This window comes from Calidris pugnax, unplaced genomic scaffold (genome assembly GCF_001431845.1).
Source record: "Calidris pugnax isolate Ruff unplaced genomic scaffold, ASM143184v1 scaffold147, whole genome shotgun sequence".
In the NCBI taxonomy this organism is placed as follows: domain Eukaryota; kingdom Metazoa; phylum Chordata; class Aves; order Charadriiformes; family Scolopacidae; genus Calidris; species Calidris pugnax.
In genome coordinates, this window is record NW_015092359.1 from 1,386,618 (window position 1) to 1,413,720 (window position 27,103).

General features: G+C 39.8%; 1 protein-coding gene across 3 annotated transcripts in view; it reads right to left on the bottom strand.

The window, feature by feature from the left end:
* NRXN1 (neurexin 1) overlaps window positions 1–27,103 on the bottom strand; it is a 765,322-nt gene that overhangs the window by 221,206 nt on the left and 517,013 nt on the right. For all 3 annotated transcript variants that reach the window (XM_014962458.1, XM_014962460.1, XM_014962459.1), the window contains one exon: window positions 21,456–21,637. In XM_014962458.1, coding sequence (XP_014817944.1) covers window positions 21,456–21,637 — 182 coding nt within the window. The remainder of the gene's footprint in view (window positions 1–21,455; window positions 21,638–27,103) is intronic.

A 27,103-nucleotide genomic window follows, 5' to 3' on the forward strand; every position in this document is an offset into this window, starting at 1 on the left:
CAAATTCTAAATTGGCTGTTCTTCTTACAAACTTGCTGCATGGGGTAGAAACGCCAGAGCATTGAACAAATTATCTCTGGCAAAGCAATAAGCTTGAGTAGGAAGCACACGGGGTTAATTAAACCTGCTCAGAATCAGACTAAAAGTTGGAATCTGTCCAGCACCACCAAAAGCTGTTCTAACAGGTTATCTACTGTCTTTGCTTTGCCCTTGCTTAGATGAAGTTGTCTTTTGCGCTTTTTTCATTGAATGAAGAGAGAGGTTTTAGCTCTCTGAGGAAAAAAAACGTAAGAAATACTTCTAAGCTGCAGATGATCTGGGAGAGCTAACCTATGACATGGAGCTCATTCCATCTTGTTGCTCTGAACTTCCAAGGATTTGAAAAGGATTTTTCACCGTTGAAAGCAAGTTAATAGAGTCAGAGATAAGTTTCAGGGCCACAATAAAGTTAATTCTCCACCTGTCTGCTCCTTGTCATATATCCCCTGACTTACCAACAGCCTTTCTCCGAGTCTAGGAACCGGTGGTAGCAGGGGGGAGCGGTGAGCAAGGGTACACGGCCCCAAGATGCCTCTAAGCTACTGAAAATGAGCTGCTCGACAGCAACCACTGATCAACAGGTCTATTCTGACATGCTGGCACCCAACGTTGGGTTGGTTGTTTTTTTCTTTTTAACCAACAGTTCACAAAAGAAAAAAAAAGAGGAAAAAAAAAGGGACAAGCCAAGCCAACCAGGGCCAACTCCTTATACCAGCTGTGTGAAGCTCACTGTTGTGGTGGGTTCTGAAAGCTCATGCAGTGTTTCAGGCTCACATCTACTGACTCTCCCTTCTAAAGGGAAAGGGAAGAAGGAAATATGTTGACTAAACACAATCAAGCCCATGTTAATAAAAGACATCACCCATTGCTTCAGTTAGATCTTTCCGAGAAGCTCATGACTATTTTTTGAAAACTCATCTCTAGAAGGTCAGTTTACCTTGTGTCACTACTTCTGATGTTCTAACCAATTCATCTATAGAGATGTAAAAGGAGTGTAAAATTTATATAGAAGACACCACGATGTATTAAACGCTCTAAATGGAAATTCCTTCTCCATTGAGAACTTTATAACTAGGGTAATGAAATTTTTATCAGGTCGTAACTTAGAAGATTAGAAGACTGGTAGCACATTACTCTAAAAATCAAATCTGATTAATGTTTAATTGTAGCGATGTGCAGAGGTATTAATTAGGTGTATTTTCTATGACTCAGAAATAGCTATTAAAGCAAAAGCAAGAATAATTTGAAGATTAACATGAAGAGAATGGTATACTTGAGTGGTAAATTATAATTAAACTGAATGGACCTTGTGAAAATAATAGAAATTGTCACCCAATATAATAATTTTGATACATAATGCAGTTATAACAAATTTTCTAGCAATCAAGTCTGACACCTTTTCCTCAGGATATTTTTTTGTGCAGAAGCCACAGGTGTGAATTAAAAATTCATTTATGCTTTTCAATGAGATTCACAGGGCAGATCTTAAAAGCAGCACATCCACTCGGTTCTTACTGCACGACTGAAGCATTCATGCACATAGCCAGGCAGGTTTTGTTTAAAAGGGGATGACAGCTAAGGGTCTGGATTTGTATACTCAAAGAAGTCTTGCAATTAAACTTGAAGCTCTCTACCCTTGCCCCTTGCACTTTGGTGGGTTTTTTTTTCAGTTTTTTGTTTGTTTGTTTATTTTAATGAACTATCCTCAAAGTCATACAGGGGTTAGAAATCTTGTTGATGATGGCTACAAGTATTTTCACTGTTCATTCCCCTTCCCACAGTCTTGCAGAAGCAGTTTTGTTTCCATTATCAGAAGATGCAACATTCATAAAAATACTACTACTACAATAAATAAGCCCCTAGTGTTTTCATGACCTTGCAGAAAAGGTTAAAAACATGACCAAGAGGCACCAATATCAGAAGGTTATAAAATGAATCCACCTTTTCTGCTAATTCTATGCCAACATAATGAACCTTAGATATATCTGCTTTCGGCACAAGCTATATTTTCTAAATTTATTTTCATTAACACAGTTAAAATTCAAATTAGCTTCTACTGTACTGTTCTGGAACAGCAACAGAAAGTAGAACAAAAGCATACTCTTGTGTCTTATGAAGAAAAAAAAAAAGGAAGAAAAAAAAGGAAAAAAGTATTAAACAACTTATCCTGCCTAGGTCTATTATTTGTATATGATTTCCTACTGTTGCATTTCTGTCGTTATTTAAAAATCCTAATTTTATAATCAAAGAGAAGTAAATGGTTTTCAGATTTAAAATTTTCATTCAAAAAAGTGAACAGGGCAGTGATGCAACACTGAAGAAGCTTCTTTGGCTTGTTATTTTCACTTAACACTAAGACTAGTAACTAAAGGCACTGCACGTTGGCCAAGTGATCCTCTGGATTGCCTGCCTCTAATGCTATAACCAGTTTTTTTTGTTATGATGCATCAAAAAAGTGTTACACGGTAGGTCTGCAATCAGCATTAGAAATTTTTACATTTCTTAAAAGCTTGAAATGCAAATGCACGCAAGCTCTGAATAACAAGGTTCTACTATGCACTAGAAATATCTTGGAAATTAGAAAAAAATGTAATGAGGCAAACTCACTGACAGTGTCTTCATCAAAAGAATATTTTGAATTGTCAAAAGCCTATCATATTTAATACCAGCCATTAAAGGACTCTACAGTTGCCACCCGTACTTACTTATTTTCTATTACTCAGAGGACGTGAGATGAGGAAAAAGTGACCAAAACGCTCTGCATGAACAGTGATGCAAGTTTTCTCCATTTACACTTATGCCATCACAAATATCCTCTTAATTGAATGATAGCGAACAGAAAACAAATCCAACAACTTAGGTCTCTATCTAATTTTAGAGCCTTAAAATACAGCAGGAATTCATGACAAGCAGGAAATAAAACAGGGTGTTGCAGTTGGCTTTTACAAGGTTATTTATTCTTAAACCATTAAAAAGCCTTTTAAAAACATCTTTCACGTACATACTAATGCTTTTAATCCATTAATTATGAACCATTAAAAAACCTTTTAAAAAACATCTTTCACATACATACTAATGCTTTTAATCCATTAATTACTGGATAGAATTACTAAATCTTTTGGAAGTTTTATAACAAATGATTGGTACAGAGAATCATTGTTCCCTGTGTTTTCCTGGGGGTGTTAATAAATCAAGCAAATATCATACAGATTTAAAATAAATCAGGTGGATAGAATCAGTAATAAAAAGATGCATAAACCTCTTTTACAGCTAGGGAAATACCCACTACCACATACAAGAGAATATTTCACCTAATTGCTCTGCCTTTTCCATCACTACAGTGCTTTATCGTCATGTCCCTTGTCCACATCTCCAGGCATATTCAATTGTGCTAAGGAGACGTCATAAATTCAGTGGTATTAAGGGATGTAGAAAAGGTTTTGGCCTTTAGAAATGCACAGTGGGTTCTAGGAAGTGAGAATATGCCATGTTTCATGTTAAGAGTTGGTGCACACTGACATTTTCCTTTTAATATGTCCCTAATGTTGTGCAACTGCTGCACTGCTCCTCAAGTTCCTTGCCTCTTGCACTCCTAAGCAATTCTAGAAATAACAGTTAGGAGTGCATTTCATTTATTTTAACGAGACATAATGTAAATCTCAACTCCTGAAAATGTTTCAGCCAACTTCCAAAAGAAGTCATTGCTGTATGGACCCTGAATTCAGCAACAACAAGCAACAGCAATCATAAAATAAGTAGGCCCGTTTTGTCATCAATATTGAGGATAGTTTTCAAAACTTTTTGCCAAAGAAATCTTTTTCTAGACGGTCTTCAGGAAAACATATCTCCTTCCTGACGTGCAGCAACAAAAATAAAATTTTTACAACATAGAATGAAACAAAGATTCGCTCACCAAGTTGAGGTGAGTCAAAAGCTGACATTTAAAGTCCTCAAGCTACAGTGTGGGAGTCTGGATCAGGTCCCAGTCTGAACTAGGTGGGGAAAGGATTCCAATCCAGGTTTCTCCCAGTCCCACTGAAGTCAGCGCCAACCGGTTAGTGGTGCTGAGGAATGAGTCCTTTTGCCTTTGCTTGTACGTTCTACCCCAATCCTAAACATTTTCCATATTGCAGTTTGCATTAAGAAATGAAACTGGAAAACCATCTTCTTCTAACTTATACAGCACTACATCAGACCACTCATCGTTCTCCTTCTGCATCCAGTTCCTGGTGGTGAATGGAAACACATGGACCATTATTAAATGGGTAGCCCCTGACTTGCAGCTACAAGGGTAAGGTTTGATGGTTTTAACCTATCTTAAATCAAAAGAACTGAAGTTTGAAAGCCTGTAAAGTTTTTCTTAAGACAGGGGCAAAGTGAAGCAAAAAACCAAATAATAGCATCCCACCTTAAACATTTATAAAAGAGTCAGCCAAGTGGCAGCAGAAAAGCCCACCAACATCATGAAAATCAGCCTTAAGAGTCAAAGAACTGCTGTCACCTCCCCAGTAGGACCAAAGGGCTAAGTACCAGTTTCTCCCCTTGATACTGGTTCTGAGTGATGCTAAATTAATAAATAAATTATGGCGAGGCCCACAGGGAACCGTGGCAGCACGGGACAGAGGAAAGGCTCCCTTCTCCACCTCCTGAAGAGAGAATCGGTGTTTCCATGAACATAACTTGCTTTCTCTGCACCCTCCAAGTCACCACAGGTAAGTAATTTGCTTGTGATTAGGAACTGTCTTGCAAGCTAACACTTGAAAAACAATTAAAAAAATACTCCAAGTCAATAAGCTTTCTAAAGCATAAGCTTCCATGTGAAAAATTCAGATGCAGAAATCAATTCTGTCTACAATTTCAAAAAATACTAACAATAGAAGGAACGTTTCTGATGATCACTATGAGTAGCATGTGCATGGGAGAACATGATTCACACAAGACTGTTTCCCTGTCTCAATTTTTAATGTTTCTGTACATTATAGGAAAAGCACAGCACAAATCTCTTAAATATTTTCACTGAGAAAAAGGAAGACTATAGGGAACCAATTAGTTTTGCCAGCAAACCAAACGCACTTGTGACTCATGCCTCTCAGGGTCAAAAGTAATAAATTTGTCATGCACTAGTATTCCTGATATTACACCTGTGTCAGGGGACAGTGAAGATTAATATCATAATTAGAAACGCCGAACAACATCTCCATTACAAGACAGATAAAGTGACAACGCTGACACAGTCACAGCAATGATTTTATTCCTCCTCTTTTTTCCAACTCGCTGAAAGAACAGACATTATCAGCCTGGACGACTTCTATATTTCGGGGCAACGAAGCAAAGCCATGACCTACATTCGTGACTGCACAAGTGCAAAATAGCTGGTGAAGGGGCATGAGACAGCTTGGGGAGAAGGGGGAGAGAAAGCAGTATGGAAGGATGGGGTGACACGTTGGGGAGGTGCACCTTCCTCTGCAACAAGGCAAACTCATGCTCGTTCTCTACTGCACATGGCTGAGAGCAGAAAAAGAGCAATGCTACTGATTCACATCTAACCAGTCCATCATCTGCAAAGTGGTAACTCCAATCCCAAACTGGTTTAGTCCAGACCAAGTTCCAGCACAGCTGTTGCTCAGGGCAATACCTTGCCCTGTCCCCAGAGGAAACCCCAGAACACAGTCTGCTGACAAAGGCATGTACAGAATTTCAAGATTTAGACCCAGAGAACAGCACCAAAAAGATAAAACTTCACAGTGTACTGAGATTTTATGATATGAACCCTAAGTTGTGACAACTGTTAATGGCTAAAGGAGATGTTTTTAATCAACATTCGGTTAAAAGCATTAGAAAGCCTCACCATGAATAGTTCTAATGTAAAGAAACCAGAGAGTCTTTTCTAGAAATGAAACTGGAAAGCTTATCCTCTGCGATTTGTGATTGATTGTTATCTTTTAGATAATCTGCATGCACTCTTCTGACAAGAAAACTTAAAAAACATTTCACACAGCTGTGCAGCTTTATCTGCAGCCAATGAACTGGGCAAATAGCTCAAAAACCTGAAAAATAAATTCACCCCAATTGCACATTATTCTTGCAATATAATCAAAGCAGTTTTGCTCAGTAATCTATTTAGCCCTTTCGGGTTATTTTGGCTTTACACCAGGAGGGTTCAAATTACCTCACTCCTCCCACACAGCAACCAAAGCAAACGCTTGCTAACATTTGAGAGGTGGGCGAGGAGGCAAAGTTAGTTACATCACCACCACCTTTCCCACAAGCTGAAGGGGAGGCACATGCCAACAGTTGGTGAAGAACACACCACCAGGCCTTCGCTCGGCCCGAGAACAGCTCTCAGGCACAGGGACTCAGATTTCTTTCTTACATATAGCAGCAAAGCAGCTGGCGGGCGTTAAACGAGAGGGCAAAAGGGAGAGCAGCTCCTACCCTGTGCTGCTGTGTACCGTAGAGCCTGCTGATGACACTAACACTAATGGATATCACAAGAAAATTCTTAGCAGCAGCTGACTTCCACGTCTTTGGGAATGCAAACAGAGAACCTCGTTGTGCTTACATCTAAGCGTTCATCTTAAATCCTTGGGAATTCTTCCCAACACCTGATAGCATCGCTGCAAATTCAACCAACTATTTCTTACCTTTTCTCGACAGACAGGAGAAACAAATTAGCCACAGTCCTCTTTATAACAACCTATACGTATTGCAGGACGGTTTTCACAGCCAGTCAGTCCCTGTCTTTTCTTTCATAAACAAAACAGAGCCCCATTCTTTCATTTGCTTCTCAGGAGCTACATGTTAATTAAACTAGAGCATATTGTTGGTTCTTTTACTAGCTGCCTAATTTGCTTACCTTCTTTTCAAAGCCAACCCCTCAAAACCGGACATCCTTCTTCAGCAGAGGTCCCAGCAGCACTGAGGGAACAATTAACTTCTTTGCCTCCTCTGCCACCCCACCTGTCATTAATACAGCTCAGGCCGATGCCTATCTGTCTGCAGCAAATTGCAATCAGCTGCAGCTTCCCAATCTTTTCTGTAGAACTGCTTCTTGGCCACAATTATTCCCCATTTTATAGCTGTGCATTTGATTTTTCCATCTTAGGTACAGAACTCGGCGCTTTTCCTTTATAGAAATTCATCTTCCTGATTTCAGACTATTTCTCCACTTTATCAAAGCTCATTTTGAATTTTAATCAGTTCTCCACAGTGCTTGCAACCCCTGTCTCCCCTCCTCCCACATTAGCACAGCTTGGTGTCATCATGTACCACACTACAGCTGTGACAAGGAGACGTGCCGGTGGTTTCTTTGAGTTTGAATATGCAGCGAAAAGCAAGAAAGAAGAAAAGAAAATCAATGCCTTAAGAATGTGTCAGTTTAAATAGCCAGCAAAATATTAAAAAAAAAAAAAAAAAGTAGTTTAGAAATAGAAACCCAGAAATCTTAAGTATCTCCTAAAGGAACGTATCAAGTGAACACAAAGCTGTGACAAGGTTTAGGCTCTGGGGAAGATGCTGCCCATGTATTCAGCCCTTGGCAGCACCTAGCTTTAACTAGAGAACCACATTAATAAGGAATAGGAAATATAACCAAGGGAGTTTCTGTATTTACTTATGAACCAGGTAATATGAGGTAGATAACATAATTCTTGCAGCACTTTTAGTCTTCTTCTCATCTTTATTATATGTTTCCTGGAAACAAATGCTCAAATGATATAGCCGGGGTTTCATTATTACTCTGTATCATCCCAAGATTTTTTAGAACATATTAAGTGCAGAGCCATCTTATTTTAGCCTCGGAGTATATACTCAGGTGTTTTTCCAGACAGGCAATTAGAAGACTGGAAAGTCTGACAAAATGCTCCTGTGAATTGTTCCATGGAGAGTAAATCTAGAAGCACCAAACAACCGCCGCGTCCCCTGGCACCGTTGCAGCCCAGAGTTACTGCTCGCTGGGCAAAGTGACTTGCAGACGTGTACACAAAATCTTGCAATTAAAAAAAATAAAAATAAAAAAAATCCCCAAGCCCTGAAGCCGCCTCCAAAACCCAGCACAGTTGCTATCCACCAAGCAACCGGCGCGTGCAGATACGTGCTACCTGCTAATAAACAACCCTTTTCAGATCAAGAGCTGACAATTTTACATCAAAACATGCCTTATATTAGCTTTATTAGGAATTTCATAGCACTTCCACTAAAAAGTCAAAAAACCCTCTCGCTTTGAAAACAAGCAGTACAGAATCCCCTCGCCTTTTTCTGTTTGCTGAATAGCGTATCAAAACATTACAGAAACTTGAGATATCAGGGAAGGCTCTCTGGGAAGGAAATAAAACAAAACCAACTTGTCAAATGGGACTCCCTGCTGCTGCATACCATGTGGTGCTCTACTGAGCTGCATCTGTTCAGCTATTAAACATAGTGGTGAATATGATACCGACAGCAGTGACATTATCAAATATGCTGAGTGGTTATTAAGGCTCTATAGCATAATCTCTTCACTTTTTATTTTAATTGGTAGAAGATACTGTAAAGTAGCTTCACGTATGATAATGCTCTTTGTGCTTGTCCCTAAATGAGAAGGCACTGCTGCATAATCCACAGCGAATCTTAAAAACTCCATCTGCTACGCAAGGGAAAAGCTGGGCACTTTTGCTCCAGGAATTCTCTGTTGTTCCCTGGAATTCACTGGGTCAGGGGAAAAAAAAAAACAAAACATATGGGGAACAATAAGGCTTCAGGACATTAATGGGGTTTCACAGTGAAGAGGAAGAATGAGGTCTGTGCCATAAGTCACAAGTCCACCAAGGATGAAGGCTGAACAGAAAAAAGCCCCAAAAAGGAGCACGATGAGATCCACGGAAGATGTAATGCTTCAACCCCATCCTTCAATCCTAACAAGAGATGCCAACCCCAAAAAGGAGCATGATGAGATCCACAGAGGATGTAATGCTTCAACCCCATCCTTCAATCCAGATCTGGGATGAAGACCCAACAGCAGAATAGCCAGAGAGAAGGCTTCCCAGTTCTGTATGAGTGGCTTTTCCTAGACCGCAGAGAATATATAACGCTGCAGCAGCGAGCATGATTTACAGCTCCCTGAGGGAATATCTGGACTTACATTTGGTCCTTGACTGAACATAGATTATTGCCTACAAATTCCAGGACAAGAAGTTAAAGCTGCATTAGTAGTTTCATGCTGATGCGCTGAAGGCTTCAGGATAATTTCTCACAGAATTGGCATAAGTGAAGGCCCCGTGTCTTTCCTTTGTTCCTCGGCATCCTCTCTCAGTGTAAGCCGGGTAATTATCAAAAGCCAAGAAACACATGAGTCAGTTCCTTCAGCTAATCCACCCTCTGGAGCATCAGAATGCTTCAGTGTAAATGCGCTTTCACTAACAGAGGGATATTTAAGCCTCTCCAAACACTTCACAGGAAAACTCACCTGTTTTTAGTGGGATTGTTACATTAAACATAAACCACCAGAACACTGACAATATCGCTTCATTAAATCCTTATCCTGTCTCTTATTGTTGCAGAAAGTTTGGGGACTGGCATGATCTGAGCAAAAAAAAAAAAAACAAACCAAAAAGAGACTTAACAGCGGCAGCAGCCTGCTGTCAAATGGGAAGAATCACTGTAAGATTGATAGGGAAGGCAAATATTATACGCCTATGGTTGTTGCTGGGAGAGAAAGAAAAAGGCTGCTCCAGCAGCCAAGATGCACTGATGTCAAGAGTGTCACGCTCAGGTAAGAGAGAAAAGGATTAGCCAGCATAGGCATGAAAAGCAAATGAAGATGTAACTGGTAACCTGGGGTTTGGGAAATTCCGATAAATTCCCTGTTCTGGCTGTATGTCCCGCATCACCCTGGTGCAGTGAGTTAGTGTCAAAGATTGTAAAGGTTAAGTCACTAAATTGGATGAAAGTAAGAACCAGGCCTGGTGTGTTCAGTTCTACCCTCTGGTGCACCAGGCTAAATTCAGTGGTTTTACTATAGTTGCTCCTCACCGATGCAGTGGTGTAAGTGAAAAGGGAGAAAGGCTCAAGACGATAAAACAATCTGGAAGAAAAGAAGCAAACTAGCATTAAGCATTGAAGTTCCAGTTTGGTGATGACACTGAGGCATCACAGAGCAAAATCTGAGTTAAATAAGTGGTCTAATTAATTAATGATGAGTTTCGGGTAGTATCTCACAAAAACGGAATAGTATTAAGACAAGTTTTCCTTATTAGCACAAAGTGATTAACTATAGTAGTAATGTTTACTTAAACAAATGCCTGAAGCAAAGCAGCAGGCTCTGTAAAATTGCCTCTGCACCTTTCACCTTCCAGCAGGAGTTTTCTGGCCTGATGTACATTTTGCTCATACTTATTCGTGTTGCTGCAGTTTCTTCAGACAAATTAATAATGGAAGTGGTGGGATGAGAAATGTTTGGCATTAGGATCAGAATCTGTTCAGGCCACTACCAGCACTTTTCCCCTAGCCTTGCTGTGCAGCAACAGGCTAATCTTTTTGATGGGTATTAAAAATTATATTTTTTATAATGCGTGTTCACTGACAAACTGCTACACCGGTACTTTGTGCTGCAGCGCACACTGTATCCTTATCCTCACTCAGAGCTCATAAATTTAAAAGTCAGGGAGTTAATGGGCCAGATCTTGGGTTCTGGCTTATATGCATAAGAAACAAACCCTGATCTGTCCTGTGCAAACCTGGCCCTCTTTCAATGGGTCGCAGCAATCTGAGCGTCGCTCTCCCTTATTCAAGCTGCCACCAGAAGCTAAAAAAACATAGTCCAGGATACTCTGAAAGTGATGTCATTCCTCATATCAGCTCAAAGTGCCTACAACCTGCCTACACCCTGCACGGTCATGGCTTCTAACACACTGGGTAAACACACGTTCCACTTGGGTTTGAGCCCAGACACCCCCAGGCATGCCTGGTAGGGAGGATGGAGAGCAAATCTTTCTGTGCTTCTCTAAAATTAGATGAGAAATAGGCAGTAACAAGGTAGGAAATATTATCAGGGCTGACCCTATTACATTACTAGATATAACAAAGAATATATGCTTAATAAAATATACAATAGATATAATCAGCAGCAAAGTACCCAATAGGCAGACAAAAGTAGCTGGCTCTTGGAAGTGGCCCTCAATCATCCACAGCTCTTATTGCCCAAATAATCACAATAATTTCCTACAATTTGATGTTTTTTCCTTTGGATGATCAGCCAGGTTTAAGTGAACATCTCAAATGTTCTACTATTGCAAACAGTCAAGTACTCTTTAAATCTTAATAAGGTTGCTAAAATGTCTGCTAAATTTTTTATTAGCTCTTTTTATACATGGTGATGTTCTGGAAGAGTTGGTACCAAGAGATTAAAATATCTGTAACCTTCATATGCAAGGATGTTGGCTGGTAACCAGTGCAGGATATTTTAGATTTAAAGGACCTTACTAGTCTGGGATGGGTCTAAACCATCAATAGGAGAATATAATGTTAACTAGGAAAGGTGCTGCTATGGAGGAAAGATGGGCTATTTATTTATCTCTACATTATAAACTAATTCCTCTGTCCTCTTTTCTGAAGCCAGAAATTTGGTATTTATATGCTCTACATTATAAACTAATTCTTCTGTCCTCCTTTCTGAAGCCAGAAATTTGGTATTTATATGTAAAAAACCTAGCCACAAAAGGATATGTCTCCTAATTTTTGGCCACATGCTCATTTTATTTGTTCTTGCTGCTTTTGTTCTTTAATCAAACAGAACTAATCAATGGTTCTCATCAAGAAGGTCTTCCATGTGAGTACACCATAGAGTCACCATCTGAAGTGACTCCTCTGTTCCTTTAGCTATATGGTTTGCCTCTTGAGTATAAGAAGTTCTACCTAAACATGAGGAGAAACTTCTTACTGTGAGAGTGGTAGAGCACTGGAACAAGCTGACCAGAGAAGTGGTGGAATCTCCTTCTCTGGAGACATTCAAAACCCGCCTGGACACGTTCCTGTGAAACCTGCTCTAGGTGGACCAGCTTTGGCACGGGGGTTGGACTAGATGATCTCCAGCGGTATGCCTCTTGAGTATCAGAAGTTCCACCTAAATGTGAGGAGAAACTTTGGTTTGCCTCTTGAGTATAAGAAGTTCTACCTAAACATGAGGAGAAACTTCTTACTGTGAGAGTGGTAGAGCACTGGAACAAGCTGCCCAGAGAGGTGGTGGAGTCTCTTTCTCTGGAGACATTCAAAACCTGCCTGGACAAGTTCCTGTGCAACCTGCTCTGGGTGGACCTGCTTTGGCAGGGGGATTGGACTAGATGATCTCCAGAGGTCCCTTCCAACCCCATATGATTCTGTGATTGTATGGGAAACAAAAGGTACATAATCACCAAGACGCCTGGAGGTTGCCACTTAAGAAAAGGTATGTAATCACCAAGACGCCTGGAGGTTGCCACTTGCTTCCATTGGGACTCACTGGGACTGCAGGATATGCAACAGCAAATGAATTTGTGTTTGAGGACACAGCAGGAAAACAACTTAGGGAACAAGGGAAAGGGAAGAGAAAGAAAGAATCCTTGAAAATAAGGCTGGATGTAATCTGTACAGAACTTCAGGGCTTTAAAAGTAACAATGTAAGAAGTAAGAGGGGCTTTACAAAGAGGTCATGAGCCTCTTCAAGTTTATGTTAATTAAATGTGTTTGTTCTTTTGCTTGCCTCTCCAAACTGGTTCAGGTCAGTTCTTAAAAATGCACAGCTTTTGTTATTAGTATAACATGATTCAGCCCAACAGCCTTCTATTCTTAATCTTTTTAGCAATTTTTTTCAAGTTCAAAAAGGCCCCCGAAAAATTAAGTTCCATGTTTTTGTTCTCTCCTCATGGATCAATAGTCCCATTTGTGTACAGTTTGCAGCAGTAAAGTCCAGGGAAGACTTGCCATCAAATTCAACGACAAAGTTTCAGACCTTAAACAGTTCAGCCAACTGAAGGGATTCAATGTACAGTGTAATCTTGAGATACGCAAGATCGGAAGGGATCTTGGAGTCCATGATCTGGTCTGCAAGGTCATTTCATACAACACCATGGCCACATGCAACTCTTTCCATATGGCTATCAGATGATTCTAATACATGGGGGTCCACCCCCTCAGCCAGGCTCTACATCTTTGCTGGACAAAAGCACCTCAGGAGACTCACTAGTGTTGAGGGCTGGAGCATTTTGTGACTGACACGTGCTATTCTAGCCTAGAACTTAGGTCCTACTGGTTGTGCAATTTTCTCTTGCCAAGGAGCTGGAAGGTGGTGACCCCATTCAGCAGGGGAAGGAAGCTTTTATCCTCCCAAAAGCATTAAAGGAGCAGGATGAATAAAGGAGTTATTAGCTGAGTAGAGGGAAAAAAGTGAGAACTTCTATTTATCCCAAGATGGAGGAAGAAGATGAAAGGAGTTGCTTCCCTCAAGCATATTTCTAGGCTGGGGAACCAGGAAATCACAGCTGGGAGATAAAACCTGCCACACTGGTGTAACAGACCTTCCATGCTGGCATCAGGATTTCTTCTTGCAGTGCTCCATGACAACAGTCATAGCCAAACTGTTTAATTATATCAACTGTCCAAATTCCATTCATATTTTTCATACAGTAATGTATCAGTCTGTTCTATGCCAGAACTAGCACATTTCCATGACCACCTCTCCACAATTTGGCCAGTTTTTGGCAAGAACAGACCACTGTCGCTCTGTACAGAGCATTCAAGATGAGGCATTAACAGGCACCTTATATCATAAAATCCCTTTTCAGAGATTTTTTTTTTTAATTTATGTCTCTACTAATACAAAAGAATAACTTAATTGCATGTTTTCAAGGCATGGCTTGACCATTTCAGTGATTTATTTATTTTCTTTCCTACGAACTTAGATCTTTAACCTGATGAGTGTGGTAAACGATTGCTGCATTTAGCACAAATTCCCTAGATTAATTAATTGCTCCCAATCTAATTAATTTAATGCTTGTGTACATTGAATTGCATTCTCACCTGCCTGTGTAGTCCCGTAAATAACTTTTTTTGACTGCAGTGCTTTTCATTATCCAAATCCATAAGTAAGACTGGAAATCCTTTTTTCCCAATAACTTTTCTTCAGTTTAAAGATTAACACATAGTCTGGTTGCTGAGTTTTTTGTTCCCCAAAGAGAAGAACAATCACTGCCCACAACAGTCAAACGTCCTATAGCATTTTCAATACACATATATTGATGAGAAAAAAAATCACAAATAAGTATTATGTATATAAGCATAGTAACGAAATACCAAATATTTGCAGAATTCTAGGTTAGATAACATCCAGCCTTAAGTCATTTTCTTGTGCCTCAAGGTAGCAGAATATTAAATATTACAACCCTGATAAACATAATGATCCAAAGTCTCTCCAGGGCTCCAGAGTGATCCCTGATGCCCACTTAGCTGACATGATGCTGGCCTGATTTTCAGAGGTGCTGACTATATTCAGCTTCCCTTGACTTTAGCCACCGATGTGCATGCTCAGCACTCCTAAAATATCAGATTTCTGAAACCTAGTTCTGTGGGGTTTTTGGCTTTTTTTTTTAGTCTTTCCTGGATGTGAATAATTCAGTTTTAAAGTCCTAGCAAATCCTAGCATTGCACAGATACACATGCAATAATAAGGAATTCCATATTTGAAAGATGATTATTAGAAGAAACATTATCCTGAGAATATTTTTTTTTAATAGATTATTAAACTCTTCCTGGGAAAATTAATTAGCTCCAATACAAAGCACTAAAATCAAAGGTATTTTTACCATCAATCTCACTGAAACTACATTCAACTCTCTAGGCATTGATCCAAATACAACTAAGTCAATAAGAATCTTTCAATTGACTTTCCATTAGGCATTAAGCCCAAGACATGTAAGTATTCAAAAGAGAATAACAAATTCATTTACCTTAAGAATCTGCAATTTTTTTCTCTGTTATGCTCAAACGCAGAAGTCTGATCCTCACCCGAGTTTCACTGTTTCTGTTCACTTGAGGGAAGGTCATTATACGTGCCTAAATTAAAACTTATCCACATATTACGTACATGTAGAATAGAATCTAACAGCTATTAAAAGCCTGGTGTAGAAGAATACTGCATATGTATAACTAAGAGACTAAGAGACAGAGGAAGGGGAGCAGGAAATAATAGTTATTTTAAGTTTCTCAAAAGCTCTGAAAATGAGTAGGAAAAAAGTTGAGAGAAGACTTTTGCAAAATTTTCCATTAACTTAAAGCTGAAAATCAAAACTGCTTGATATCTTTTTTTTTTTTTTCTACACAAAAGTCAACATTTCATTTGGAAATATTAAATATTTCTCTAGTAGATCATATACAAAACCCGAATAAATAGCTCAGAAAATGGAGAAACTTTTAAACCAAGACAATTTTTGAACCAAAGCTGACAAAAACTCCTGAAAGTTTTCACTTGATTTTTATCCACATCTTCCTCATGGAAAATGTTTCAAATGAAAAATGCCCTTCCCACAATATATATTTTAATAGATGTAGTACATAAATAGTTGGGACAAAGTTCACAAACTGAATTTATTCATGATCCAAAACCCAATTTTCTATAAGACATACAATATATCCTCTCCTATGACTGTTCACCTCAGTTATTAATTTTAACTGTGAAGGCTCCACAAACACATTTGGAAAATCTAAATACAATACCGATTAATCTATCATGCTGGTAATACTGCATCTTCAGGGTATTTCAGATTAATTGTGTTATACCTTGCATGTATATAGAATTACAGAATCACAAAATCTCCTAGGTTGGAAGGGACCTTTCAGATCATCTAGTCCAACCATCAACCTAACTCTCAGAAAAACCACCCCTACACCATATCTCTAAGCACTAGGTCTACCCATCTTTTAATTCCCTCCAGGGATGGTGCCTCAGCCACTTCCCTGGGCAGCCTGTTCCAATGCTTAATAACCCTTGCAGTGTAAAAAAATTTCCTAATATCCAGTCTAAACCTGCCCTGGAGTAATTTGAAGCTGTTTCCTCTTGTCCTATTGCCGGTTACTTGGGAGAAGAGACTGACTCCCACCTGGCTACACCCTCCTTTCAGGTAGTTGTAGAGAGTGGTAAGGTCTCCCCTCTCCCCTCAGCCTCCTCTTCTCCAGGCTGAACAACCCCAGCTCCCTCAGCTGCTCCTCATAGGACTTTTTCTCTGTTGCCCTTCTCTGGACCCACTCCAGCCCCTCAATGTCTTTCTTGTAGTGAGGGGCCCAAAACTGGACACAGTCCTGAAGGTTGGGCCACACCAGCGCTGAATACAGAGGGACAATCACTGCTCTATTCCTACACATCACCCTGTTCCTGACCCAGGCCAGGATGCTGTTGACCTTCTTGGCCACCTGGGCACACTGCTGGCTCATGTTCAGCCAACAGTCGACCAACACCCCCAGGTCCTTTTCTGCCAGGCAGCTCCAGTCACTCTGCCCCCAGCCTGTAGCGCTGCAGGGGGTTGGTGTGACCGAAGTGCAGGACCTGGCACTTGGCCTTATTGAACCTCATCCCGTTGGCCTCAGCCCATTGATCCAGCCTGTCCAGATCCCTCCGCATAGCCTCTCTATCCTCAAGCAGGTCGACACTCCCACCCAACTTGGTGAGGGTGTACTCAACCCCTTCATCCAGATCATTAATAAAGATGTTAAAGAGAACCAGACCCAGTACTGAGCCCTGGGGGACACCACTCGTGACCGGCCACCAACTGGATTTAACTCCATTCACCACCACTCTCCAGGCCCGGCCCTCCAGCCAGCCAGAGTACTCCTGTCCAAGCCACAGGCAGCCAGTTTCTCCAGGAGGATGCTGTGAGAAAGCATATCAAAGGCCTTGCTAAAGTCCACGTAAACAACATCCACAGCCTTTCCCTCATTCACCAAGTGGGTCACTTGTCATAGGAGGAGATCAGGTTTGTCAAGCAGGATCTGCCTTTCATGACCCTGTGCTGGCTGGGCCTGATCACTTGGGTGTCCTTCATATGCTGCATAATGGCACTCAGGATGGTCTGTTCCATCACCTTCCCAGGCACCGAGGTCAGACTGACAGGTCTGTAGTTCCCTGGGTCATCCTGCCAACCCTTCTTGTGGATGGGCCTCACCTTTGCTAGATGCCAGTGGGCTGGGACCTCCCCAGTTTGCCAGGACTGCTGGTAAATGATGGAGAGTGGCTCCGCAAGCACTTCCACCAGCTCTTTCGGTACCCTCAGGTGGATCCCATCTGGCCCCATAGATTTGTGTATGTCCAGGTGTTGGAGCAGGTCCCTCACCAGCCATAAGATCTAAAATGGTCTGCTGGCCTTATCCCCCGTACAAACTTCTTGTTCTCAACTTCAAAATGAGTTGTAACCATACAAACAGCACACTGTTTCTGTGCTCCCAAAATATTTCTGTTTTAAAACAAGTGACACTTCTGACTAATTTCATCCAGCACACAAAATATTACACTTTGGTATAGTTTAAAGTCTTTCATTTTAACAATGACCGATAAAAACATGGCATAATTTATACTTAAATCAATTTTTCAAAGTGCTGAAGTCTATTGATGGATTTCTATCCTTCTTGTCTTCATTAGTGGAGCAAATATTACTTGTGCCACATGGGAGAACGCCAGTTTCCTACGCCAACAGCATTGCAAGAAAGAGCAATTTTAACAGGATTTCTTAGCCCTTCAAGGCAGTATCTTTGTCTGACTTCACTTTGTTCCTTACCATAGAAAAGCTGGAAACTCAAGACAGTAACAGCACAGTGCTTGTGAAACACGATGGCATATATCTACTTGTCTGTCTAATGACTTGGGAAAAGAGGGTGGGAAGAGAAGAAGAGCAGGCATAGGAACAGGAATCACTGTCAGAATTACCTAAGGGCTTTGGAAGTCAGTGAAAAAACCAAGCACAGACGTGCACGTGGTGATTAACCAAACACTGCGTGAACAAGCTGCTGCCTTTTCCCATTTGGCATGGAGGTGGATAAGGACCATGCCAAGAAGAAGGGAAAAGAAGGAGGGTTGTGTAGTAATTGTCAGAGCTATCTGTCCTTCTTTTATCTGTCACCAGGAGAAGGAAATGGCAGTAGACTTTTAGGCATGATATCTATTTCCTCTTGAACTGTATCTCCCAGCAGAGACTGCACAGGAGACCACTTCAGTAACAGAAGTCAAGTGATAGCTATGAAAATTGCTGCTTCTCTGGGTGACTAAGGCATATTAACATCCTTTTCTTGAAGCACAGGGATGCATAGGTATCACACACACAACCAGTCCTTTATATCTAGGCTGCTACAGTACAGGTGGGGTTTTATAATAATCTACCTTGGAATTTAAAATATTTGCACTGGAACTGTAAAGCATCTGGTATTACACATTTTGAAACGTTTCTCATATTAACAATGGTTATTTGGGGAGGTTAAATGATTACTTTAAATAAATGTGCTCCTAACCTAACACTAAAGCTGTGATTCAGATGATCAAGTAGCAATTTTCCAAATCAGAATTTGTTATGAGCTTGATTTCATTATTAGGTTTACATCATCTTTAAGTAAACAGAATAATAAAGAGGGCAAGCACACATTGAAGTACCATAATCAATCTTGTAATTTTCTCTTCCATTCCTAGAATGAAGAAGGTTAAGAGAAAGCTACCTCATAGTTCTGTTCTGAAACATCCCAAACAAGCACCCTCACATGCTAGCGAGGACTATGATTTTAAAACATTTCCCTCAAAGCAATAGTTTTCCATGGAATTTTCTTTGCCACCATTCTGCTGAAAATACATTTAAAACCTATGCTTACACATCTGTCCCAAATTTTGTCAGTGAGGAGGATCAGAGTGATTAATGACCTCCTGGATAAAATGGAAGCTCAGCAACAAAAGAACTGGTTTCTATCTTACTGTAAAACTGAATCCCAGCATAATTAAATCACAACTATATCCTTGTTATAATGTTATAGTTGATATAACACAGGCAAGTTCTCCATGCACGGTGCATCTCAATGTACACAGGCGTTCAGTGCTCATGCATATTCATTATACAAACAGGCGGGTGGGTGCATGCAAAAGAACATGCAGAATTAGACTCTTCTCTCCTTCCAGTTTTTCCTCCTACCACTATTCATAGCTTTTGCATGTTTCTAGTTCCTTGGTAGGTAAGACGTTCTTAGTGGCATCTCAACGTCGGTGCAAGAAGGAAGTTTTGAGTGACAGAGCCCTCCTACCACTTTTATTACAGCTAGTTTAATGCAATAGCTGCCAATATTGAAAAACTTAAATCCAATAAACTATTTTTCAAATAAACATATACATAGGCCTCTCCATTTCTATATTCTTCTTCATTTTTATAACCGTGATGTTTCACTGTATCTTGCTGAGCTAAAATAGATCTCAGGTAAAATTCTCAGAAGTGCCTACAGTTCCACTGACTTTAATAAGATATATGTTCTTTGATACCATGAGTGCTTTTGAAAATACTGCCTTTCAACTTCCTTTTGAATACTATCCTTACTTGAAATAGATTCTGGGAAATTATATCCCAGCAGTTTTCCAAGTTTTATCTAACGCTGATGGCCCTTAAAAAAATCCTTGCCAGATGTCTTAGGATTTCAGGTCAATCCCTTGGTGTCTGCACACTCGAGACTAAAGAGAAGCAACTCTCAGAAGGTCAGACCTTGTTCTGGGGAAATTGCACAGTTATCACAGATTTTACTCCAAAGCAGAGTGGGCTTCAGGGAGGTTCTCAAAGTCTCTTGCAAAAACAATAGGAGAAGGCCACAATCACCTCACAGAGCACGACGGTAAAAGGCCTTTTGCTGCTTCACACAAATTTCAGGACCAGTAAAGTATAATTTCTGATTTTGCCCATCCCTATTAAGCTGGTAGCGTTTATCACCATAGAAAACTCTCAAGTATTCCTTTATTTTTATGATCTGTTGCTACAGCATAGGTATAAGAAAGTTATTTGGGAAAAGGAAACCCCAAAACTTTTACGAGTGGGCAATAATTTTTCATCTCCAACTCATAATTAATGGACCCAATGTTTGTATTAAAATGGACAGATCAAGGCTAAACAGAAGATTCCATGAACACTGTAGTTTTGACAGACCCCAGATATAGTAAATTGACAAGAAAAATATTCCTTAATATGCTAATGAAAAAGAAAAAACTGTAAGAAGAAAGTAACACTGTTGACCACAGTGGGTGGATCTGGTCTCAGCTTGCAAAGAAACAGTCAAATGATGACTAGGCACCTGATGTTAGATGTGGCTTCAGAAAGCAAATTTTTAAATTCTCTTCAGCAACACAATACTTGCCTTGAAAAATGTAGGCTCTCAGCTTTTCTGGCACTTCTGGGAGAAGTTGCTTTGTTCACATTTTTAAATTAAGATTGTACAATAGCAGCCAGCCATTTTGTCCGTGCTTTTCAATGTAACAGAAGGGTATAGACAACCTCTGAATTTTATTTAAGGCCTTCTTTCTTTGTTTATTTACTCAAGCCAGTAAATTTTTTAAAAAGCACCTTGGTGCAATGCAAGAGTGCCTTTACAGAAATAAGGCGCCTGGGAAGATTGAATACTGTAATTCCCTCTAATTTTGAAAATGATCACTGCTGAGTGTTTTCTGAGGGTAAAAGTGTAATTGGTTATAGATCAATAAGTAATTTCATTCAAAAGGAACTCTTCTGTTCCTGAAAGTAGAGAGATTCTTAAATCAAAATCAAACTAATACATTAACAAAGTTGAGACTAAACTAAACAACAAATTTTTATACTGCCCTAGTTAAATTTATCTCAACTGATCATTTATTTATGTTGCCATAAAAACCCAGATGCTTTCAATTTTGATTGCTAGTTATTTGCTTTAAGGCAGCTGAAATTACTTTTTAAGACTTCCTAGCTTGACAATCTTGCTTTCTACTTAAGATTTATCATCACAAAGGAATGGTGAAATCAGAGGATAAATTCTAGTATTAACAATAAGCACAGTCAATTGTGATACACTGCAATTCCCCCAGCAGATTCCAGATTAAATCCTCCCAGATGAATGTACCATCCTCTGACATTGCCAAATCCTGTTCTATGAAATTAGATTGCAGTAAATTTCTATATCTGTACAGGTATCACGGTGTGATTTTTTTAATTGAAAAGCCATATAAAGTAGCACTGTATAAAGTAAAAGGTGTTTTGAGAATGTCTGAGACCCTGTACGGTATTGTATGCTACAAACCATTAGCATTTAGTTCACTGTTGACCCTAAAATTGTTCATTAACAAACTGCTGTATTTACATTAAAACAAATTTTAAAATGACAAATATAAGAAGAATCAGGAGAAGCAGAAATATCATGCATTTCATAATAATACTTACGATGTGCAGCTCTAAATAATCTCCGAGCCCAGTAGAGCTGTCCACTCGTACCAACACAGCTTCTTTTTGAACAGTACTAAACCCTATTGCCAGTCTGTCCGCACGAGTGCTTGGCCGATCATTAGGGGGCCACGTGTAAGTGATTTGTCCACCACCTTTGCTAAAGATATATGTTGTTCCCGCTGTAAAACAAGAAATAAAGATAATCAGCTCGCTTGCACCAGCGCACACCCATACAGAAATCATACGCTCTGCAAAAATCAAGGTCTTCCCCTATAGCAAATGGATTCATAGAACCGAACAAGAATATATTTCAACAGGAAAGGGTCTTTATCGCTGAAATTTTTGCAGCCAGCGCAATATTAGTGCTTTTTATATAGTGCAATCAACACAGAATATAACATAATTGCATATGCAGCAACTTAAAATATCATAGCTCTGATTCAGAAATGTGGATCTATTCAAAAGAGTTCTTAAGCATATGCTTGAAGAACGTGTTTCTGTGATGTGCAGAACAGGGATGAGTTGAACCAAATTCTTTTCCAAACTGGGCCTATGTGGAGAGGAAATCAAGTCATTCTAGTTATCTCATTACTGACCAAAAAATGCAGCTCCTTATTTACACAATGAAAATGATATGCACTATATGACACACCATCGTGCCCAGCGAAGCGAGACGTTACCAGATACATTCAGATAAGACTTTTACGGATCTGAGGTTTTTCAGTTTGTGAAAGATGGGGACAACAAATGGAAACATGCTTTACTTGTCACGTCAGGACAAAAAGGTATCAGTCTACCATCTAAGTAAGCAATGGCTTATTCGCATAACGCTCAATGTATAACTTAATAAGAGTGGAAATCTTTGCACAGTATCTCCAGCGTGCACTTACAAAATCTATAATCTGCTTTAAACAAGTGGTATAATCTGAAAGCACTTAGCGCTCAGGTGCTTCGCTTCATCACCAGCTTATTTCCTCTGAGCTAAAACAGCAGCATATCCGCACATTTTCCATTTAAAACCTGCACCCTAACAACAGCGTGTGCCAGGCAAACTCTGCACGTGCTCCATCTACCATTTGTAAAGTCACTACAAGCTGTCTGCTTCTTTTCTGTGAAACAGGTTGAAGCTCGGGGAGATATGTCAGTGCATTGCAGACACAGGTGTCACGTTTTACTAGCTTTTCTAAGCTGGCTCACTCTGTGGCTACTCTCAATTTTATTAAACGTAATTCAGTTTATTCTACCCAATATTCTTACTATACATACTTCCCATGTCCACCTAAGGAGATTGTGCATAACAACCAAATTGTCGCTTTCTTTCTTTCTTTCTAGATTGACCAAAAATGCTGTGAGCACGTAAAAGGATCTAAAATCCCTTGAATATGTAGACTTTTAAAGCCAAAACCAAGAAGGGCTGTAAAGTTACGCCACTCCTTTAACTTCCAGATGTCTCAAAATCTTATTCTACTGCTGGGCGAGACCGCTTTGTGACAGTCTCAAAGCAAAAATGTCACCTGGTGTTTTTAAAACGATATCCCATATTTATTTCTAACATCAGTTTTCCTTTATGGAATTACTTTTTTCCAGCCCCATCAATTTGTAATATTTTATGCACTGCGCATAGCGCTTAAAAAACTGTAAAGCTCATTTTCTATCAACACACTTGCAGGATTGCACTGTGCTTCAAATAGATCTCTTGGCTTTTTTCTTGATGGCAAAATACCAACCTGCATGTGTTTTAGGAAAGCTTGTCAACTCTCTTTAGCAGAGACAAACACAATAGCAGATCCGATATCTAAGGTTTCACTTATACTCCAAGTGAAACCAAGTTTTATCGTCATGTTCAAGAATAGTGAAGATAGGGGCTGTGCCTTAAAGACAAACACAATAACAGATCCGATATCTAAGGTTTCACTTACACTCCAAGTGAAATCAGGTTTTTATTGTCATGTGCAAGAATAGTGAAGATAGGGGCTGTGCCTTAAAAAAGGTTGGCAATGGACATAGAATCATAGAATGGTTAGGGTTGCTTGGCAATGGACATAGAGTCATAGAATCATAGAATGGTTTGGGTTGGAAGGGACCTCAAAGATCATCTAGTTCCAACCCCCCTGCCATGGGCAGGGACACCTCCCACCAGACCAGGTTGCTCCAAGCCCCATCCAGCCTGGCCTTGAACCCCTCCAGGGATGGGGCAGCCACAACTTCCCTGGGCAACCTGTTCCAGTGTCTCACCACCTGAGGAATGTGTGTGATGAAAACCTAATTTCCTGCTCTCCCACCCACCCTTGCTTTCCTCATACACATTGCTCTGAGATGCTCAATAAGCTGTTGCGTGCGATTCAGTACTAATGGTCGAATCTCCAGTTCTAGTACACCCCAAAACAAAGACACATGAGACAGGCAATATCGCTCTTGATGGTCCTCAAGTTCTTCTCGTTGCTGCTAGTGCTTCAAATCTTGAACCAATTGAGAAGTGACAGAGTTTGGACCTTTACACAGTGTATGTCACATTGTTGTCTGTAGTGAAAGGATTTATTCTGTGTTGTCGAAAAACTGAGGGCTTGATCCGAAGCTCATTAAAAACAGTGACAGCCTTTCTGTTGACTTCATAAAATACTGTGTCAGGTCATGAATGAGATTCTTATAAGTTACAAAAATGAGAAGGCTAAGAAAAAACAACTCCTCACACCTCAATGCCACAGATGAAACTGTTAGAATAATATATAAGATTTAAGTGGGAGTGCATAATTCTCCTTTTCTTGGTTGTAACAGATGTGTTTACCCAATATAGAAGACAAAGAAAAACCCTGCCAAGCGATGGTGGAGTCATACTGAATACAATGACCCAGAAGTAAGTATCCAGATCTGAACAATGAGAAACTGCAGTTCTTATTCAGAGTGATCCTTGGGTTTTTTGCTAAATCCTGCCCTTCAAATAAACCAATGAAGAGCAATTCATTCCATACTGCTGCCGCATTGAAGCCAAGGTCAATGTCAATAGGGCTGGATAAATCTAGCTGTAAATATTAAGCTATGTAGAATCAACATCAAAGTTAAAAAAACTTATCTTTTATCCACGATAACATGTGGCTTATGTTTTTTTATGGCAAAGCTTTCCTTTCTTTATAACTGTCCATTTTGTAGCTCTTCAAACTAACTGCGTGTCTGCTAACAGACTAATTAATCAATGCTGATGAATACAGATCTGCCTCTGTCTAAGCTGTACAGGGAGTCACGTTCCTTGAATTTCCTGTATTAATTATGAAAAAAAAAATGGGTCGGAAGCCATTTGAGAATAGGTCCTCTAGTGTTTATATTTCAAGAAAGACAAATATAATAATGTAAAATTTATTACTCTGGGATTGATCTCAGCTTATAGTCTGACCTCCCATTAACTATTAAAAGCTAGGAAACGAGCAGTTGTTCGAAACCACCCTTGCTTACTTTCAAATTTGGATCCGTTAAGAAACAACAGAGGAAGCCTAATTCACTTGCTCCAGAAAGGCTTTTATGCTCTCTGACAAACCCTATAACATCTCCACTGTTCTTTCAGAACATTGTCACTAAAATCCAGGCATCTTCCTTCTCTCTTTTAGCTTATGGCATTGTGTTGTTTGGGGTTTATCATCTCCAGAGAATTGAAAGCAGTAGAATTAAAATGTCAAGAATAGCAATGCCATCAGCACAGTACTTGTAAGGAGGCAAGTTTGTAACATGCCAGTTATATCTCTCAGCCCCAGAATTTACTGCGTAATTCTTTATGCGGCCGTGCATCTACACAATGTTTAGGAAAAATGTCCATACAGCTCTTTGAAATTCTTACCCGTGAAAGCACGGCTCCCTATTGTAACAAACTGCCAGCGGTCAAGATACAGGAATGGTTTTTAATGGCCTGGGTCTCTCAAGTCCTACTTGTTTGCTAAATTCATCTTTATGAAATAGCCCATTCATTTCAGCACAGCCTGGCAGCAACTCAAGGACGTCTGCTTACCTATACAGTATTAAGCAGATAAATATTTTGTTTAGTACCCATTTACTGTATCTATTACTGTGTATGACTGCAAAGCTTTTCAATATTTATTGCTCTGAAGTCACATCTGATGTAGTTTAATAGTTTGCTCAAATCAACAACAAATCAACAGCTTTCTACCTTCCTCACATTCATCCCAATTTTATGTTTAAGGTATGTAGCACTGAAAGGTAATGTACACAATTCCATTTTTCCCATATAACATTAGTAACAATCTTCATTTTCAACATTTGCATCAGGTTTCAGATTCCGGTTAAGTGAAAGCAATGCTTTGACTGAGCTCTGGACCCCAATGAACTATGATTCTATCACACTATAGCTAGAAAACTAAAGACCGAAGCCTGTAAACTTCAATAATGAAAACTGTTAGCTGCCCTTTCATTAATAGTAAAGCCATTTTTAACTCTTATAAAAATTGAGAAGGTTAAGCATTGCTGGTTATAATGAGAAATTACCCAATAATGTAATTTTCTTCCTTCTGTATGTTATCAGTACTTTACTTCATTGTGAGCTAGAATGTGAACCCTCTTATTCCCACTGGTAAGTAATTATTTGCATTGATAAACCTGCTGAATCCAGTGACACTGTTCGTGCAGGCTGCTATTAATTACCAAGAGTGAAGAATTTACAATATGAATCTCTCTCTATATATATATATACATTTGCACAAATATCTATGTGGTGGCATTAATCACACTTGTTACGTTCAGGGAAGCACATAAATCTCCATTAACACTTCTTTTTACATTTTTATCTATGTATTTTCATCCTCCCCAAGCTGAAGTTGCAGAAAAGACATTTGCTGGAAGAACAATACAGCAGCTCACACACACATCATCCATCAAGATCCTGGAATGTGTAGAGGACCGCTTCCTCATACAAATGTTAGATGTTCCAACGAGGCACTGCTGGATTTGCTACTCACAAACCAAGAAAACCTGCTTTGTGGTGTCTCACCTAGTGACAGCCTTGGCTGCTGTGATCACAATATTGTGGAGTTTGGGGTCCTGCTGAGCACGCCGAAGGCTTAGATTTCAGAAGAGCAAACTTCAGCTTGCTCAGAGGTCAGCTGGAAGGGATTCCATGGGAAGCTTTCATGGAGGGTAAAGGAGATAGCAAGTGCTGGGAGTTTTTCAAGAATGCTGTCCTGGACACACAAAACCAGCTCATCCCCTTACCTTAAAGGTAAGAGAAGTAGGCAGAGCAAGAGGCACCCTTGGCAATGCCATTTGGACATTACCATGACCTGGTAAATGCTTTGTTGGTGGCACAATAGTACTCTCACCTGTCTAAAATGATCCTAGGGTCTTCCCATAATTTGACTTTCTGCCAACAGACTCTTGACTAAAAGGAGTGCTCAACCTGACACTGGTCACCAGTTCAACTGACAAATGTACAACCCCACCTTCAGCCACTTGGACTGAAGTCTGGTTCCAATGAATTCTCTGCATTTGCTGACAACTCAGTGGAAGGCTTCTCCATGAACCAGGTCACATCGTATCTCTCCCTGTGATGCAAGACAGAAATGCTTTTTCCACGTGCAGAGATTACCAAACCTACTTAAGATCCTTTAAATGTTAAAGATACTACACAAATACAAACCACCCTTGTT